This window comes from Delphinus delphis, chromosome 4 (genome assembly GCF_949987515.2).
Source record: "Delphinus delphis chromosome 4, mDelDel1.2, whole genome shotgun sequence".
Lineage (NCBI taxonomy): Eukaryota > Metazoa > Chordata > Mammalia > Artiodactyla > Delphinidae > Delphinus > Delphinus delphis.
Genome location: NC_082686.1, coordinates 78,932,717 through 78,953,835, shown reverse-complemented (window position 1 = coordinate 78,953,835; position 21,119 = coordinate 78,932,717). Strand labels below are relative to the sequence as shown.

General features: G+C 38.9%; 1 protein-coding gene across 2 annotated transcripts in view; it reads left to right on the top strand.

The window, feature by feature from the left end:
* Positions 1-21,119, top strand: part of LPP (LIM domain containing preferred translocation partner in lipoma) — a 626,627-nt gene that overhangs the window by 450,608 nt on the left and 154,900 nt on the right. For both annotated transcript variants that reach the window (XM_060010952.1, XM_060010953.1), the window contains exon 7: positions 2,355-2,481. In XM_060010952.1, the coding sequence (XP_059866935.1) occupies positions 2,355-2,481 (127 nt within the window). The remainder of the gene's footprint in view (positions 1-2,354; positions 2,482-21,119) is intronic.

The following is a 21,119-nucleotide window of genomic DNA, read 5'->3' as shown; positions in this document are numbered from 1 at the left end:
ATGTTTCTAGCACTTTCTCTATGGAAAGCAATGTTTGGTTGGAAAAGAACACGTAGAATTTAGAGTCAGGTAGTACCAAATTTGGGGCTCAAGTTCTCTCTTAATTGCAAACCTGCAAAAACAAATTGTAGATAATTTTCCTATCTCGTCTTCAATGTTGTCACCTGAACTGGCATAGTCCCCTCCCTCAGAGGCAGGTTGGGGGATCTAGAGTCCCTTTGTTGCCATGGCTTGAAAGTAGTTAAGCTCTATTTAGCATGAAATGCAAGCTATCTCATCTTAATTCTAACAAAGACCGTGAGGTAGCATTGCAAGCCCATTTTACAGAAGGGGGTCTCAAGTTCACACAGGTTCACAAGCTCACCTCATTAAATCTGTCTCCAACCACAATGCCACTGCCACACCCTATATCCCTTCACTATCTCTGGCCACAATAATTTATGTTCTTATATGAATATTTCTGTAAAATTTTCTTGAAAGTTGATAGCATATATGAGCAATTTGAAGTCTAATTATACTAGCAAATCACTCCTCCAATGTTTATATCTGCATACACTCCCCCCAGTATAGTGTGCTTTATAGAACTGATGATCATTTGTGTCTGTCTTTCACCCTCACTAGACTCCAGTCCTTTCAAAGGCAAAGACTGTGTCAAAAACGTCTTTGTGTTCCTCCCTGATGCTTGCAGAGGGTACACAAAATAGGCACTGTAAGAACGTGTGCGTAAACTAATAAGCAAAACAAATGTGAGTGAGTCAAGAACTTCTTTAACCCTCACACTAGCTCAACAGGGCACACATTATTTGCAGTTTAGAGGAGGCCCTGAGATTAATGTTTAGGACAAATGAGTGAATCTAGGATGGGCTCTTACCCTGGCTTTATCCTAATTAACCCTGCCCGATCTTTTTGGGTGCCAGTTTCTTTACCTCACAATGAGTAGATTGAGGTAATGATCCTGCAGATGCCAGATGAAAGATAATTAGAGAGAAAAGGCCAAATAGCTACCAATCAACAATTTCACATATGTTTAGAAGGCATTTCACAAGCCATAACACAAGTAATTAATACCCTTCTTAGCTGTTGAAATGTTGCTGGTAACAATAATGAAACTTTTGTACACGGATTTGTTCTTCACAGGATTTTCACATCCAAGAACTCATTTGGTATAGTGAAGGTAACGGGTGAATGAATATGCAGCTTCAAGTCTTGTTGAACTGATTCTTGTAAACTATTCATGAAAGGAGAAACTCTTGGTCAACAATTTTAAGAGCACGTAAGATCAAGGCAGTGCGTTCCCAGTGTCAGCTCTTCCCATTTGCCATGGGGGATAGCATCACTGATATTTCTAAACCTTTAACAGTCTTTTTATTTTTAATACTTGGAAGATACTGGGGTGTAATATCGGAAGTGGTCAAAGTTATAATATAGGCAAAGGAAAATATACCAAATTCCCTCTTACTTACATAGCACCAGCTATTTACATCTGGCCTCTGGTCTTTCTTTACATACTTTAGATTTTTGGTTGATCACCTCAAGTGTTCTTTCACCTGACATTTGGTTCCCCTTGCGTTGCTTTAATTCAGGCACATCCGCCTATTTAACACCGATCCAGTGTTCACCGCTGCTGATTTACCTCCTCATTTGACATCTGGTGGTTTGCAGTGCAGGGGTGGTCTGGTGGGGTGGGGCAGGGGGGTTACTCAACCTCCTTAACTGGAACACAAGGCCCTTCACTTTGTGGACCCCATGTACCCAATAATATTCATCTCTTTTCTTATCTCAAACTTTATACATAGGAGTTCCTTATGCCACCTGGCTTCTTCCTCACCTGAATGTAAAAAAACTTCAACGTTTATGGTTCCTCTCCTTTAGCTGAATAAATCCTAGTCTGTGCTGATGCCTCTCCTCTGGAATTCTTCCTCTCTGGCCACGAGGGAGTCCCCTTTGTGCTCTGATTGTGCACTTTCTACAGTTGCTTTATCTTTAATTACTAGGGTGCCTATATCTCTTACTCGACCGTAAGCTCTGTAAGGAAAGAGACTCAGTTTCTTCATCTTCTTTTTATAAATCTACAACTGGCACATAGTGACTGCTTAGCAATTGCTGAATGAAACAGAGTCCTGTTCTTTGTAAACATGGATTCCTAAGCCTGACAGATGGCTCATCTATATAAGGCAAGTGAATAAAGTAGTGCCCCCAAGGTCAGACACTGAGTAGCTGATAAAACCAATATTAAACCCAGGCCTCCTAATGGCCCCATCCAGTGCTTTTTCCTCTACAGTGCAAACACTACCTGATTGCCTTGGTTGATGTCTAGGTTGCACTTAAAGGACTCTGTGTTTTCTGCCTTTCAGAGTGGACAAACAGGATCCATGGGGCCTCCGGCTGTCCCTTCCTCATTCCGCCCTGAAGATGAGCTCGAGCATCTGACCAAGAAGATGCTGTATGACATGGAAAATCCACCCTCCGATGAATACTTTGGTGAGTGGGGTCTAGGGCTGAGTTCTGAAGTAAAGGTTGTGTTCTGTTTTCCTTAATTAGTAATTGGGAATAGTACCGGCTCCACTGGTAAAAGCTTCGAGTCTGCATGTGTTGGAGCTGGTATGCATGTACACACACACCTGAGTGTTCTGGAAATTGCTTTGTGAGACTGCTGTAAATGTGATGTCTGTTTAGCTTGGACTAAAATTTCAGGGGTAATGCAGAGTTTCTTGAATACAAATTTGATTTTAAAAGTTATTTTTTGACAATTTATTAGCTTCGTATTAGGCAGAAATCGGGTTTCTGTGTGTGTTCAGGTCTCTCACTGATCTAAATGTTCATTTACAAAATGTGGAATCGGGTAGTATCTAAACTTTGTGCTTTCAATCCTTTCCCTGTTTAGGAAAAGTTGTTCCCTTTATATTTTTTTTAACTTCTCTCTCCAAACCTGTGAATAATTATCAGTGGTTCATCCATCCATTCCATTTTTGTAATGTGAATTTATGAATTATACACCAAGTATGAGGTGTTAAAGATACCTAACCTATCCTCAGGGAGGTTGGAATTATTTAGAAAAGATAAGGAAAACAAACAATCGCTAATCTAGGTAGAAAGTTATGAGGCATAAGAGAGGCTTAGGTCAAGTGTTACAAAATGTGAAAGCTCTATTCATCGAGAACATCGGGAATGCTTTTGAGAAGAATTGTTGGTTCTTGAACCTGGACTCAAAGCAGTGCCTTTCAGATTTTCTGTTTTCTCCCTAATCTGTTGGAGACCAATATTTCCATAGAGTACGATTAAAATTAGTTACTAAGAAAATGAAATAAACAGAATACAAAATGGAAGAATGAGTTTTACCATTATTAGATTTAACAGGAATAAATTACTCTATTAAATTGCTATCATATTTTCTAAATACTGTCTGTGTCTGTACTTGTCTCATCGCAGAGTGTCTTAGTCAGATAGGAATCTGTAGATCATTCTGAGTAGCACTGCTTTTCAGGCATCTGGAGAGAGGATATTACATTTGGGGAGCAGTGGAAGCAAAGGCATAGAGGTGGAAAAATTGCACGGGACTTCTACTTCTTCATATACTTCCTATTTTCATGTCTTCCCACTTGCTTCCTATTTGGGAATATGTAATGACAGGTAAAGTGAGGGCACAAAGCCACATCATAAATGGACTGGGTTAAAATATGAAAAACGTGACATTTCTTTGTATGCAGGAGACAGTGTAGCTTAGCTAAAAGAGCACAGTAGTGGGGATAAAGAGTTCTGGTTCTGGTTCCTTTTCTGCCTTTTACCAGCTAAGCAATATTGGCCCGTTCCTCAACTGCCTCAACCCCATTTCCCACCTCGGTGAATCACAGGTGTGAAGCAAATGTGCTTTAGCATTTCTTTCATAGTAAGTTCTCTGTAGAAACAGCATTAATGCAGAGAAGTACATAAAGCTAAAAGTTAAATGTAAGTTGATAGAGATTAGCACAAATGCATAGAGAATAGTTAAAAGAAGTCTCTAGTTATATTAAAATATACTAAAAGTTTATCACGCTCTTGTCATTGACATGGGAGAAGGGCTTATATTGGAGCCTAAGGTAACTTTTTAAAAAAGCTTATTAAGAGTGAAAACTAAGGCCTCTGTATTAAGGTATACCAAGCACAAAAAGCTAACATACCAAATATATATGCTTCAATTTTCACAGCAACAAAATAGATAGCAGTAAAAAACATTGAACATAGGTAGTAACTGTGTTAATGAGTATATATTAATCGCTCTGGGAGATCAATTAAATATTATCTTTGCCTTCAAGAACTGTCCTAGCTCTACTACTCACTAGCTTAGACAACTTGAACAAATTGCTTATTCTCTACATCTTTTTGTTTTGCTTTATCTATAATGTGGAAATAATGGCTAGTTCATACTTTGATAGTGAGTACTGAATGAAATATTTATAGAAAGCACTTAGCCAAGTTCTTGGCATGTAGAATATGCTCAATAATCAAAGTTATCCCATGCTTTACTAAAGAAAACAAGATATGCCCATTAAAAAGCCATTAATAATACGTGATTTAAACTTAAGTTCCTAGCAAAAATAGAACATATGTCACCAATTGGTAAATAATCATTGCCAAATGAGTGTTACAAACCATGAGAGAGAATGTGGAATAATGATAAGTTTTATTGAGTGCTTACAATATGGCAGCACTGTTACACAGTATGTACTTCATTAAGAATGAACTCATTTCATCCTTACAGAAAAAAATATAAGCCTGTGAAGTAAATGCTATTATTATTTCCAGATTAGGAAATCAAGGCACAGAAATGTTAAGTAATCTGCCCAATACCAACAGCTAATAAGTTGCAGGACTGGATTAGAATCCAAACTCCAGGTCTATACATATTTTTTTTTCTTCTAAAACTTTTTCCACAGCTTTATTGAAGTAAACAAAGTCACATAATGAATGTATACAATTAGGTGGGTTTGGATGTATGTGTACGCTTATATGCCGTCACCACAGCCCAGGTAACAAACATACCCTTCACTTCCAGAGTTTAGTCTGGACATTTAGGAAGGGTCTTACGGAGGAGATCAGCTTTGGACAGATGGAAAATAAGAGAAGGGCATTCTCTTCTAGGTAGATAGAATAAATAAAATAGAAATTGAGGCCAAGATTATGTAAGGAAAATTACTTTATATGGCAGATATCCACCAAGGGCCTATTATGTGCAGGCTACTGTGCCAGGTAGGTGTTGGAGACATGTGGAGCTAGGGAGACGTGGGCCTTCCCTTTAAAGGAGCTTATAGTCTTATATAAGAGAGGATGTGTACAACGTTGTGGTGTTTAATCCTAACACAAGGCAGAAAGCGACAAGTAACTTATTTGAAGTTCAGCCAAAGTACTTTGAGAACTGAGAAGAAAGGAGAGAGAACATTATGAGGCAGGAATGGAAAAGTGTTTGTGAAGTGGATAGCCTTTTTAAAATTACGGTAATAGAGAGTTGGAAGTGCGATGATAGTAGAGAAGTGATGTCATTTCTGAGGAGCAGAATTTTAACATAATAGGCAGTAAAATCATTGGAGTGAGGCACCCATGTGGGAAGGAACAAATTTTGGGAAATAAGGTGGGAGAGGTAGGCTGGGACCAATGGCCTAAAGACTAAGGACTTTATCTTATACAATGAGTGCTGCACGTTGAGATCAAAGGTTATGGGAACTGTTTCATGAAATGTGGTTAAGAATGTGGGTTCCAAAGCCAGTATGCCTTGGTTTGAATGCCAGCTCTACCTCTCACTGGCTAGATAAAAGCAGGAAGCAAAGGATGAGTTAACAGAACTATGGTTTACTGTTCTACTCAAACATTAAACATTTCCCGAACATGTTTTCCATGCCTGCTGCTGTGTGCAAGGGACACCAAGCAGAGTCTCTGCCCTCAGGGCATTCACAAGTTCTGGGAAGGACAGGAGAGAGGCAGGCATGTAAGGAATGTCAGTGCAGCAAGGGATGCAGCACTGTGTTGGGTCTGCCTGAGACACTAGGTGAGCATAGAAGACAGAGTTAAGTCTGAAGATGAGAGAAGGACGGCTACATAATAATGTGTTTGCAACAGAAGGGCCTGACCCAAGGGAGATGAAGAAGAGTCATCTCTTGTTCTCTATCAGAATTTTACCTGAGTTCCATTCTGGGCTGGAAATAGCATTGCTAATCACCACCTTCAAAGAACTTTTCACTCTTGTGTTAACATGCCCAGCCCCAACTCAACCCCCTCACTTTTTCTATCACTTTGCCTATTTAATGCTGGAATTTTCATTGACACTATAACTGATTTGCTGAAGGTCATTAAATGCTTTCATGTCAAAGATCTCCTACTAGATTATGAGCTGCACCAGTGAGTGAGAGGGAACAAAATGTAAATAAATGGTGTCAATGGAATAGATTCCCCTGTGGTCATGTTCATTTTTTTCTGTGCAGCCCCCATTTTCTTTTTCCTTGAGTGGAATAATTCATGAGTATATTTTTGTTTTGTTTTGTTTTTCATTATGGAGTTTCCCATTACTCTTAGCAGTTTTTCTTTGTTTGAAGAACTATAATTATGGCATGCTTCAAAGTAGGGGAGGAATATCAAAATGTCACCTCACAGGTGACTTAAGTCAAAGGAGAAAAAATACCTTCACAAATAGAGAGTTTGGAAACTTTCTTAATCCAAGTGATGAAACTTAGCATCACCAAAATGGGACAGACTTACATGTGCCAGCTGATATGATGTAGTAGAAAGTACACAACATCACCTGTGTGACATAGTCTTGCTGAAATACTTAATCTGAAATCCAACCATTAGGAAGTAGACAAATCCAAATGATGTGCCATTTTTCAAGACAATTGTCCTGAATTCTTTAAAAATGTCAAGATTAAAGAAAATGAAAAAAGACATGCCAGTCAAATGCAAGGCATGCATCTTGATTGAATCTGGATCAAAAAACAAAGTATTGGGGCTTCCCTGGTGGCGCAGTAGTTGAGAGTCCGCCTGCCAATGCAGGGGACACAGGTTCGTGCCCTGGTCCGGGAAGATCCCACATGCCGCGGAGCGGCTGGGCCCGTGAGCCATGGCCGCTGAGCCTGCGCGTCCGGAGCCTGTGCTCCGCAACGGGAGAGGCCACAACAGTGAGAGGCCCGCATACCGCAAAAAATAAAAAACAGAAAAAAACAAAGTATTTAGGGCAAGTTTAGAGAATTTTAAATATGAACTATATATTAGATAATACATCATTGTTAATTTTGTGGGTATGGTAATGGCATTGTGGTTATATAAGATAATATCCTCGTTTTTAGGAGCAAAATGTTGAAGTATTTAGGGTAAAGTGTCATTATGTCAGCAACTTATTTTGAAACAAGATAGATAGATGTAGAGATATTATGAGGAGGGCAGAATAGCTTCAGATTATAACTATGAGAGATACTATAACTGCACAGCTACAAAGGATACCCTTTCTCCCCCCAGGAGTATTGAAGCCTATCACACATGAATTATCTTTTATTTTTGTACGTGCCGCATGGCATACGGGATCTTAGTTCTCCAACCAAGGATTGAACCTGCGCCCCCTGCAGTGGAAGCGCCAAGCCCTAACCACTGGACCGCCAGGGAAGCCCCACAAATGAATCATCTTAACACTCCCTTCTTGGGCGGGAGAAGTAGAGAGTCATTCCTATATCTTGTAAACTTGACTGTTTTAAAATTTCCCTTTCTTGTGTATCTGTTTCTTTATTTTCTGCTGGACACATGCCCTTTCTATTGTTGGTGAGATGATAACCATTGTGGTGGAAATGATGAAAGCTATATTTACTTAAAGGTCTACAAGTTTAAAAAGCCCACTCCCAGTCATGGTCTGACTCATATATCTGGCCATGAAGTTTTCATTTCTCTGATGAGGAAACAGAGATTCAGAGAGACTTAATGAGTTGTTCAAGTCACACAGCTATAAGTTTTAGGATTTCGACTTATTCTTCAGACCGCAAGTCCATTGTGATTCATTACCGTTACAAAAAGGCATAAACTGTTCCTGTAGGTGGCTAGTCCTGCCTCATGTCATCCTTTACCTCCTGAAGTCATGATCTTTAAGTAAGAGACCAACTGTTCTGAGGGCGTCTGTAGCCCAGACTTCAATGTCACTGGCAATATACTTTGACTATCTTTAACTCCTGAATTAACTGATGTGACACTAAGCATAGGCTTTTTGCCATGGCTCAGATACATACTCTAGGGAGATAACCCACCTAATACCTCTCTATCAGCCATGTTAGCTGACTGTTGACCTTAAGGGAAAGCAAATCACTAAAAATCACTAAGAGCTATAGTGATTGTTTCCTCAAGTCATTTCTTGATAAAATATTACAAGCTGGAACCTTCAATTGAGTCTCAGCTGATTTTTTTTTAATGATTTCTTCTGAAAATGTGCTAGTTTTAGTGCTTCCATGCCCTTCCTTTTACATCTTCATCAAAAATTGTATCTGTTGCATTACAGTATTAGCTAAATGCCATAGCAGATGAATCATAGTAGAGCAGTATGATAAGTCCAGATCTTTGAAGGGAAGATAGCCTCTCATGTTGTGAACATTTTTCACCTACTTGGACTTGAATTTTGGCTGTAGCAGATTCCTAAGTGTCTTTCCATTAGCAAGGGTGTACTTGAGTGGGCCTAGAATGCTGTGCTATAGGGGGAAGAGAGGAAATATAGAAGAAAGTTGAAGGTAAGGAGAAATTCTCATCTAATTCAGTTAACCAGGCAGTAGATCTTTAGTTCACATCATTTGCAAGGCTACAGGCCTTGGTTCAAGTGCTTGTATCTTGAAGCAACCTGTTTCCCTGGGCAACTAGAAAACTATGTTTCTACTAGAGGAAATTCTCAGTGCCAGGGGTAGATACATAGAAAGAACAAGGGGTGATGAACTATAAATTACTATAATTTAGGGTAAAGTTCAGAACTTAAAATAGGAGAGGGAGGATTTTTAAATTAGCTATTAAAATTAATGGGGGAGAAAGTTTTCGTTGCTAGAAAATTAGGGAGCTTACAGGGCTAGTGGCCAGCCTTTGGAGCTTATATTTTTCAGGTAGTTTTGAGGCAGAAATGTAAAGGAAAGTTGAGTTTGTCTCTAGATATCCTTGAGCCATGTCTGTGAATTTATGCAGGTGTTCTCCATGTTGGTTGGTATACCCAGAGCCTCTAAGTTTTGTGTTTTCATTCATTTTGAAAGACAAAGCATGTTTTGTAGGTGAGAACCATGTCTCAGTCTGTGGCCATGGCATGATTCTCTCCAAAATAATGGTGTTCTGGCTGTACAGACCCTAAGGCAGAAGGCAACAATCTTGGAATACAGTATCTCTGGAAATGAACAATGTAATATATCTGAGGATGGACTAAAAATATCTACCAGCTTATTTAAGCAGGAAGCTGTAATTATCTTGGCAGTGTTTACACGGTGTTGTCTTATTCCTTCTTCCAAAAAAAACCTGAAGTGTGTGAGTCTTAATATTGTTTAGTGAGCCATTTGAAGAATCCCTATGCCTTTAGAACAGCACTAGGTAAATTCTCTTCACAGAACTTGGCATTTATCTAAGAATTTTTTTGTTTATCTCTTGAGCATTGTTAGTGAGGCATATTGAGAGTTTTTGCATAAAGCCAGGAGTTGGTTCTAGGGGAAGTAGGCTTTATTGCTTCAAAGGACAGGTGGACAGGGTGGAAGATATGAGACAGTGGGGGCCCGGCATGTGTCAAGCCCTAAGAGAAGAAAGGCATGGAGGGGAATGTGCTACGAGTACCTTACTGATAAAACGACCTCACCATACTTGGTACTCTGTATCTTCTCAATTGAGAGCAAGATGGAGGTCCAAAGGATGTTCGTGAGCAGAAGCAGAGTGCCCCAGACAATGGGGAAGATGGTTTATTTCTTTTCTATTTTAGTAAGACCAAAGGATAAGTGAACATGTCTAGAGGACTTGGACTAAGAGGCTTAGGAAACTGGAAACCACTATTTGAGCTACAGTTGAAGGAGTGGAGAAAAGAAAGCCTGGAGCCCTGAAAGCTATTGGAGAACTGCCATGTCGAAAAGGTACTAGACTTAATATGTGTTATTCCAAAGTTAGCTACAAAGGCAAGTGAGGGGAAGCTGGCAAATTTACATTCGGTATAATGAATTAACATGTTTAACAGACAGAAGAAATTTCTTGGAAGAGCGTAGGCCAAAGCCCAGTAACCCCTTGTTGGGGAAGTGGTGAAAGGTACTCAAGCATTCAATGGATTATGAGATTAGATTTCAAAAATACTTGTCCAACTCTGATACTCAGTGACTTAGGCATCTCAACTTGCGTGGGAATCAAGCTCTTGCATCTAACGTCTAGTGCTAACCCCAGCTTATCATTATTATTACATGACTACAACTAACATTTATATAGTGCTTTGTAAAGCACTTTTATACTTGTTATGTAATTTAATTTAAACTAGACAGCAGCCCTGCAAAGCAGACAGTGTGTTTATTTCCATTTGGCATATGAAGAAACGGGATCTGTGTGATTAAGGGACTCCCCATTCCTCAGAGCCCTCTGCCACCCCAGCTACTCATAGATCCCATTAGCATCAGAATTACACAGGGGCCCAGGCCTACTGATCCCAGATCCTGTTCTCTTTCCACCCCATCATGCTCTCTTAGCACCATGTTGCTGGATTGGTCATAGACTATGAGATAAATCAGTGAACATACTCTGTGTTTTAGCTTCTTCATCGGTACGAGGAACAATGTGATTGCTTTGAAAAGATTTTAGAGGGTTTCAACTGGTAAGTGCTAAGTAATTTGTATTTCATTGTTTTTATTATTTTGTGTCAAGGAAATGGTTTCCAAAGTGCTCCTGTCAATTACAAACTAGAAAGTGATTCCAAGTGGGAGCTGCCTTTAGTACAGATGGAACCTGAAACCGTAAGGATCTTATTTTCACAGAAAAATAACCTAATTAATTAAAAACCCCAAAACCACAATGGAAGAATAAGTAGAAAATAAGTGGTTTAGAGAAAAGGTGGTATTGATTTGGGAAAAAAATGGATTTCTTGGTTTTGTTTCTCTAGCTTTTTGTTTAAGGTCTCTGTGGGTCATGGGAATAGAATGTTTTCTATTAATGAGACATATTTGATGTATTTACTTTTGTGGTAGTGATTTCTGGTAAAATGTTTGCTTGGGGCAATATATGGTCACAGCACTAAATAAATAATAATCCTAAGCATTTTATGTGTTCTATCTCAGCACGCGTTAATTTTTAATTAATTTGGCTACATAGTGTGTTTTTAAGCATCGATTTGGAAACCTAGACTTGTAGTATCATAAAGAATAATTTAATCTTAGAAACTATCTAGGACAACCTTTCATGTTCCAGAAAACTAAAGCCCAAATGACTCGTCCAAGGTCATACAGCTGGGAGTGATTTGAACTCTATGGCCAAAATTTCCTTTCTGAACAAAGAATAGAAATTAGTCTCTGATGGTAAGAAGAGGAATGGCAGGGCTGGTCACAAAGGTGAGGGAGTGGGTTGGGCCTGCTATTTTTGTGAACCCAGACGTGGTGACACCTTATTCAAATTTGAGTTAAGAACACATTGCCCTTAAAAATGATAAAATGATAAAAACTTGTTAGAACCTTTGTACATATACTGTCCTTATCTCCTTGATTTTCAAATATAAATGAACTGAAGAGATTGTCAATATCCTCTTTTCTCATACTCATCAAGTTACTTACTTGTTTGTTTACCTCACTAGTATATAAGTCTGATTGAAGGTAGTTTTTGTTTAGTGCACTGCTGTGTCCCCATTTTTGGTCCTAGATCAATGGCTGGCACATAGGAGATATTTAATGTTTAATTAATTAATAAACCCATGAATAAAAATTGTGAGCAGACATTCCATACTCCTTGTGGCAGGACATGGTATAAACTACAGAGGGAAAATACTTCATTTATTTAACACCTTATGGAATCTTAAAATGTTACAGCTAGAGGGAATCTTAAAGACTATCTAGGAAAATCCTCTCATTTTTAGATATTGTGAAAATAAGGGAGTTTTCTAGGTTCACAAACTAATTAGTGACAGAGCCATGGATTGTAACTCAGACTTTCTCATTCCTTTTTTAAATCACTTAAAGGCACTAGAGAATGTTTAAGGTAGAACAACACATGGTTGCTACGATCATTGAACTTCAGTCAAAATTAGGTTGATACCCTTGGACTTGATCTCTTTTCCCTGTGTTTTCTTTGAAAATTAAAGATTGAAATTCATCAATGGATAGGTTACATAGTTAGAATTTTCTTTTTTAAGTTCTAAATCACAGTTTCTCCCCTTTGGGATTCCTTTGTTGTCCTTGGTTCCCAAGACAATCTCTTACCTCCTCAATTTTCTTCTGTTCTAATCTAATTGGGTCAGATGGGCAGGGCATCACACTGAAAAAAAACATCCTTTCTCCATGTTTACATGTTTTTTCCCTAGCAACCAGTTATAAAAGATCATTCTCTTATTACCACCCTTCAAGGCTGGGAAGACTCACCCAGGATTGGTGTTTCATACATACAGCAGATACTCACTCATTCTCTTGCATTGGGATCACCATTCTCTTTATCAAAGAATGAAAAAAAAAGTATAAAAGAGATCTTTACTTTATAATCAAGCATCCTTTACCTAATAACTGTGGAAATAAGCTTGATGTCCTGAGAGGGAAAGAGCTGGCGGGGCACACAATGTGTATGGCAAAAGAAAGTTTCAACTTGTAGGTTGTCTGTGGTTGTGTACTGAGACATGCAGAGCTGAGACCCGAACCTACAAGTGCTAATTATGCATTTTCTGATCTTAAACATACAAATACAGATAACTGTGAACTCAACTCCCTTTCCTTTTCAAACCACGCTCCTTTCCCCCAACCTGAACTTTCCCCACAACTTTCTCTAAAACCAGATAATCATCTCCTTCCAGACTTTGAAGTGACATTAGAATTGTCAGAAGGCATAATTAATTGACTGTCAGCAAAGCCATTGTTTGAACATCTGCAGAGTTCTACTTGGTAGGCATCTGTTGTACTTTCAATTGAACGGATTCACTCATCTTCAAATATTTATTGAGTGCTTGCTATACACCAATCATTGAAGTGTGTGCTATGGGAGAGAAAAGAAACAAGGTAACATAATGACCAAGGAGAGAAAGCATTTGTTCAATCCTCTAGCACCAAGGGCTTTGATGGAAAACAGATTTCATGACTGGAAGTGGAAAATACACTCTTTTTCATCCAGGTTCAGGGGCTTTTGCCACTATTGCCAGCTGACCTGTGCCAGATAAAATGCCAGAGGAGTCCACCTATTGCTGGGGAATAGAGAGACCTATTGGTGAAGCACTATTTGTGGACAGAGTTCTCAGCAAAGACAATTGAATGCTTTAAGAGAAAAGCGAGCGGAAAATATCCAAGGCCGATAAACTGGGAAATCCCACAAGCAGGTCCAAATTAATGACCTTATCCTGATTTTCTTCCTAATTCTCACTCTGATGCCAGTCATGTTACATTAAATTCTCCCAGTTTCATTACAGCACTGCACAGTTCTGATCTCAGTCCCCGTTTGGTTCTCTGACTATCAAAATTTCAATTTATATCAGTCCTGGACCTGGCTCCACTCCTACCTGGAAGTGAACATCATTTGTTAAAATTCAACAAGAAGGAACACAAACACTGCAGGGGTGACTTGTTGAAGGAGGCTAAGATGATACAGTAGGCAGGAGGTAATTGAAAACAGTTACTAACATCTACTGTCTCGCTCTCCACACACTCACACTCACAACACTCACAGAGACACAGACACATTCACACACACACTCTCACACAGAGACACACACAGACACACTCACACAGACTCACTCGCGCGCACACACACACACACACACACACACTCACACAGACACACACACACACACACCATTCAGCCCTAGGACCATGGCACAGTTAGAGAGCTGGCTATAAATCTTCCAACTTGAAAGCTTCCCATTCATTGGTCATTGGAGGCCACCTTCGTAATTTTCACCACATATGCAAACCATCTGTAGTATTATTTGCCTAACATTTTTGTTCAAATCAATTCATTTATTTTTTAACCTATTTTATCTTCATTCATGTCAATAATATCCATAATTTGATTTTATGGATTAAAGTACCTGTTGCTTTTTTCCCCCTAAAAGGCATGAAACTAAATACCATAATTAAATTTAAAATGTTCATCCATGAACCCTCCAATGTTCAAAATACTGAGAAATGTGTGTATAACTCAACCAGAAGATAAATTGATGGAATATTTTGGTGAAATGATGTCAAAGGTTACCCACTGAGTTAAGTTTTACTAAAAAAAATTTTTTTTATACCCAGCATCATGTTATCATGAGAGGCCGTGTAGTGGTGTAAAGAGCCAGGTATCAAGTAACCAGAGGCCAGATTCTGGGCCAGTCACTGTCCCACAATCTTACTGTGACATATTAGGCCAGCCCCTTTTCCACGGACCTCATCTCTCATAGACTTCATGATCTCTTGGGATCCTTTGGCCTTTTAATTTACTTACCTCAAATACTTTTCGTACATTGTCCTCTATACACCGTTAAAACATAAGTGGGTAGGAAAATAGCTGCCCTATGTAGAATTGCAACATTGCTTGCTTCAGAAGAATTGGAAAAGAAACCCAAGAATTATGTTTCCTAGACTGTTTTATACTCTGCTCAGTATTGTTCCTCATTTCCTAAGATATACGAGAAGGTTCACATCATTTGAAGTAGCTTTAAATGTCAGTTAACAAACGTAAACTAAGATTGTAGAACATAAGGAACACTGTGTACTGAGTTGGATATTCTAGCATCACTGTTTAAGGATTTTCCTGGTTTAATATGTTGTTCACTAATGATACTTTGTATACATAAATAATATTAATATTAGTAACCATGAATGTGATCATGGTCTTCAGTGTATAATATAGCATTGTCATAAAAATAAATAATTCATCTTTTGTTACATGGCATAGTGACACCAAAACTGGACTTGGAGTCAGGAAGTCCAAGTATCTTCTCTGCGTGACATTGGTGACATTTGACATTTGCAATGTGCTTTAGAACATATTATGCATTATTTGAAAACATTTTTTTAACAGTTTTAGGATTAGAGAGAAATCAGCTTAAACAAGGACCAGTTAAGAGATGGAACCAAATTCTTCATGTAGGTTTTCTGGGTTAAATTACATGTACTTTAAGCAACTTTATATAACCTCTTAAGCTTTTTGAATTTCAGTTATTTCACCTATTAATAAAGGTTATCCTATATATTTTATATAATTATTGTGAGGACCAAGTTAAAGAAATAGATGTGAAAATGTATTCTAAGCCATAACAAATCAAAAATTTAAGAGATGTCAGTATCACTTCCCAGTGCAGCATCTAGCTTGATTTATGCCGCTTATGATTAGTGTGTAATAATCAGCCGCTCTGAATTTTTAATGTCACTGTTTATCTCTATTTAAATTAACACTTTGAATTTTCTTATGATGTTCTCTTGTTATTGGAATATCATTACAAAAAATGTTTTTCAGTCATTGTGTGTGAGAAAACAACACGCAGACATACCACAGTGTTCTCATTTGCTGAGCAAACTACTCTTGCTTTTTAATGTGGAATGAAGAAGAACTAATTGAAAGGAGACAAAAATGAATTTTGACTCAGATTGTGCAGGATGAATCATAACCCACTTTCTCATCTGAGATGTGAAGAAAAAATAAATTAAAATAAAGCCAGCCACCACACAGCTTTACTGTCGGTGTCAGCAGAATCAATATAGAGTGTTTTTCCACAGAACAAAGAGTGTATTACTACTAGGCTAAGAATTGCAGGTAGTAGAAAACATGGTTAATTTTTTCTTTGCTGATTTTTTTTTTCCTGCTTTGTTTAAAGCATTCCGATCAAGAGAGTTTGGGACTCATCAGAAGTTGTCCAAAACATTCAGAAATGTACCTGTGATCTCTATGGAACAATTAGAGGCCAATCAGAGATGGGACAAGCTTGGACCACATCTGATCCCAGTTTCCCTTGTCAGATCAGTAGGGAGCAGGGAGACAGCAAAATAACAGAAACTTGGCCGGGGTAGAATTGCTGCTTCCTTGAATTTAACTTACTTGGGTTATTGATATGAATGATTAAAGAAAAATGAAGACTTTGTCCTGCTGGAGTCCAGGATTCAGATGTATAATCTACCTTACTTGGAAATGTAGTTTTTTTAAAAAAAGGGTTTGGCAGAGATAGAAAGGCACTGTAACCTACCCTAGGATATAGTCTCCAATTTCTAAGTCAGCATTAATTTCATTTAAATTTTTGTTACTGTTGTATTTTATTCATAATTCTTATGGCCTTTATTTCTCATCTCTATATACATGCACACATGTGTATATATGTTATATATACTATGTAATATACATAATATATGTTTATATGTCTATACCTTCTACCTTACTGTAAGATCATTGTGAAGAAAGACCACCTCTTCCTTATCTTGCTCTTCCCCGAAGATCACCACAAGGAGATAGAGCTAGATGAGTTCTTAAATCTCTCTGTGCCCCTCCATGAAGACTTTTGCTTGCAGTAGAGTTTCTGTAGTCTGACTTGATTCTAAATATCCCCACTAATGGTTCTGTTTACAATTAGACTAGCATGCACTGAGCACTTACTATATACTACAAGTTTTGTATGCATTATACATACTTCTTGACTATAACCCTGTGAGGTGTAGGCATTGTTCTTTTCCAGATGAGAAAACTGAACCAAAAAGAAGGTAAATAATTTGCCCAGGGTCTAGTAATTATTGGAGTTGTAATTTGAACCCAGAGTCTGCCTCCTAACCACTGTATGTACTTTGTCAATGACTATAGCTTGCAGAAGGGCAGCTAACTAGGCCTGGCAGAAGATTGGGCCACAAAGCCTGTGCTCATCATATGACTTTTCTGCCAAATTCCATTCTATTTCTCCCTCTGCTTCTCCTGGGGGACTTTTTTTAGTATGATTTGATTTCCTCTGATTGAAGAGTCCCACAACTGGCCAGGCAGCAGATAGAAATCCCTGCATGCCAGCATTCTGTTTGCAGTCTACCAGATGTCTTCAGGGATACCGTCTTGGCTCCCCTACAAGGATAATAGTGCCCATGTGTGCTACTTACTCCAGACAATGTAAGACAAGTGCTGAATGTAAAACTATTTTTGTTAGCACTTGAAATATACATTTCTAGTCCTCTGTTCCCTCTTGAAATTGAAACCTGGTTCTTGTGATTTTAACATTATCTAAATCCAGAAAGTCCCTTCTCCCAATGCTTCATCCCAATCCAGTGAAGCTTTCTTTCACACGTGGAAATAGTTACTTTTAACTTTCAGCAATCCACCTGCAGTGGCATCTTCTAATCTAGTGAGCCTTAGAAAAAGCCAAGTGCAGTCTCACTGTCAAAGCAGAAATGAGAGACAACAAGGAGAAGGGAACTTATCTTGAAAATAAGGTCACCCTGTTGACATATCATCAGGTAGAAGAGTTCTATGCACTAGCTAGCAATTGGCTCACTCAGTCGGAAGTTGATGCTATTTTAGGCTGTCAGCAGGAGTGTCAACGTATCTGTGAGTTTTGGCATTTTATTTCATTAAGGTGGTTCAGGAAGCCAGACACTGATTAACTGATTCTTCGACTTAGTTCCCACTCCTAATTTTGGATGTGAGTTGTCTTCAGGAAGCTGTTGTGATACCCTGATGCTAAAGAAAACTTCTCTTGTGCTTCTAAAGCAATCCTGGGAACAGTCTACCCCACATCCTACTATCCTGGCATCTCCCCTGCTCTACATCTCTGGTCACAGGTGGTGTGGGGATACCATTGCTCTGGTTCTCCTCTGGCCGACCAAGGAAATACAACTCAGGTGTGTGCATCCGGTTACCTTCCACCGTGTGTCTGTCATAGCAGCATTCTCACTGATACATTAGGTTCAAGGTGGATTTTCATTTGGAGATCACGTAAGAAGATACCTATGGAAGGAATGGCCTCAGCACTGCAGTTACTGTCAAAGTCAAGAGATACCTTAGACAGGCCACAAGATGTGTTTAGGTAAGACTAGGAAAATTCTAAACTTTGTCTCATCGGTAAGAATTTGGGATCTGATTTGTTTATAAGCATGCTTTTAAATGAGAAGGATAAGGATTTCTAGATAGGACATTTATGGTATTTGTTCATTTCTTTATTCAATAGTTGTTGACGGCCTACTATGTGCCAAGCACTGTGTTAATTTCCATTAAACAGTCTACAAAAGAGAAACAGAAGTTTTAAAAATAACTGAATTACAATATGATAAATGTATTACTGGAGTTAGGTGAAGAGTCTTATGGGAGGAAAAAAGTTAGAAGGGCTTAGTGTGATTGGAAAAGTGGGGAAAGGTTTTCCAGCATAGGTGATGTCGGGGCTGAATGTGGTGTAATTTCCCAGGTAAACCATGAATTTAAGGGCGTTTCAGACAAACGATTCAGTGGATACAAAGAGACCAAGAGAGGATTACAAAAAGTGCAGAATGACTAGGGTAATGTAGTGGGGAAATGAGGCTAAAAGGATGATCAGTGGTCAGATCAAAAGGGGTTTTTGTTTCCTGCTAAAGAGTCTAGAGTCTGTCCTGAAGGCCCTGAGGATCCATGAAGGATTTACGCAAGGGAACAACATGATCTGATAGACGTTGATTAAAGATCATGCTGGGTCCTGCTGGGGAGACTGGCGTTGAACAGGAGGCGATTTGGGAGACTGAAGGTCATTTGCCTCAGCCTATGGGGATAATACGGAGCCAGAGCCAAGGCAGTCATGTTGTGACAGTTCAGGGGAGAGTAAGAGGGATGCATCGAGGCTTATTCCTGAGCTTCTGCATTCGGTGGCTAATGACATGAAGTGAGGTGAGAAAACAGAAGAAGTTCCATAATGACGTGCCTTCAGCCCCCGAGATCCTCCTTATCCGGAAGCAATGTAGTTCTATTTGTCGGTGCTTATTGAGCACCTGCTGTGTGCAGGCACTGTTGCAGGCATTGACACAAAGCAGGGGTAAAACAGACATAAAGCCTCTGTTATGGGTTTCCATTTTAGTAAGGAAAGACAACACATAAATAAGTCAAATACATCCTATGTCAGATGGTGATGTATCCTGTAGAGAAAAATGGAGCAGAAGAAGGGGGACAGTGAATGCAACATTGGCGGTTGGGATGGAAGTAACACAGTAAAAATGTGACAAATGGAGTTGCGAGGTTCCTCTTGCTGGTGAAATCTGGTCTGCCTAATTTTGTTTCCTTTTCATTTGTGTTTTATAAATTGTTATTTCTCCTAAACAAAGGAAATAAATAGCAACATAAACATTTACAAACACAGAAATGTAGACTCAGTGGTTTGTGTTGTCAACATAACACGTGCCAAGAAAAACAAAAGAAAACAGCAGCTGAAAAAGTAAATATAGGGCTTCCCTGGTGGCGCAGTGGTTGAGAGTCTGCCTGCCGATGCAGGGGACACGGGTTCGTGCCCCTGTCCGGGAAGATCCCACATGCTACAGAGCGGCTGGGCCCGTGGGCCATGGCCGCTGAGCCTGCGCGTCCGGAGCCTATGCTCCGCAACGGGAGAGGCCACAACAGTGAGAGGCCCCAACAGTGAGAGGCCCGCGTACAGCAAAAAAAAAAAAAAAAACAACAAAAAAAAAGTAAATATATATTTTTTTAAAGTAAAAAAATGGAGGCTCCCTCAGACACTAATCCTTGTCATTCAAAATGCTGGATAGTATGAATTCGAATTTCACAGAAAGGAGAGAGATAATATTTGAACCAGGATAATAATTCTGATATTTTAATGCTAGAGAACCTTGGATTTAATCCAAATCTTTTAGTTTAGACAGAGAAAGAAAATAGCTTATTTGAGGACACCCAGGTAGGTCTAAAATTTAGGTTTCCTAACAGTTCATCGAGAACTCCTACCATTATCCACTGTACCAGACAGGCCCAAAGCTTGGGTTCTGGGATCCGGCTTCCTGGGTTTGAATTTCCCCTTTGCCACAGTGGCCTTAAGGAATTTTTACCTCTCAGCATCAGTTTCCTCATTTGCAAAATAGGGATGGTTATAATAGTATTTATGAGAGTGTTTTTGAGGATTAAAGTTAATATTAATACATGTAAATAACTCACAGCAGTGCCTGACACACAGTTACTGTTCAGAAAAATGTTCACTATATTATTACAATACTAAGGGTATTGGAACATTATGATATAGCTTATTTAGACTTTGTGTGTTTGGGTATAAACTTGAAGCCAGTCTGCGATGATGGCCACACATAAGATCTTCTGGAATTTCCAGTTAATATGGTAAAATATTAACAAGCTCCTTTGGGTCACTGAGTAAATATAGAACACATTAAAATAACTTTGATATTCATTTCACTCACATTAGTTCTAGACAGTTCATTCTAGAACTGAGATATGAGATTCTAAACCAGAAATGGAACCCTAGCCTTTAAAGACAAGAATACGTTGGGATCCATTTATGTACATCTAGTACAGGTTGGCCTCATAACTGTTGACAGCCATTTAATAAGTACTGACTATGTTCCAAGCACCATGCTTGGATATTTTACATAGTTGATCATACTTAATCCCACTGCAGGGAGGCATTTGTATCTGGATTTTACAGATGAGAACATTCAGTCCAAAGGCAGTTCAGTACCTTGTCCAAGGTCACACAAATAAGATAGTAAGAGGCACAGACTAAATTTTCATAAACCAGTCCATTCTTGTTTGTTCAGCACATGACTTTTTCATGATCCTACTTTTTCTTAAGTAGTTACTTATGCTGCAGGCAGTCTGCATTTTACACTACTGTCCTTTCTGTGCCATTCGTACTATTCATTCATAAAATTATAAAATCATAGGTTGTTTTTGCTGGCAGGATCTGGAGGGAGTTTCCTGGTTCTCAACTTGAAGACTAAGAATCACCTGAGGGAACTTTGTCACTAAACCTACACACCCACACACACCTACCTTGTAGATACATTGTGATTCTGACA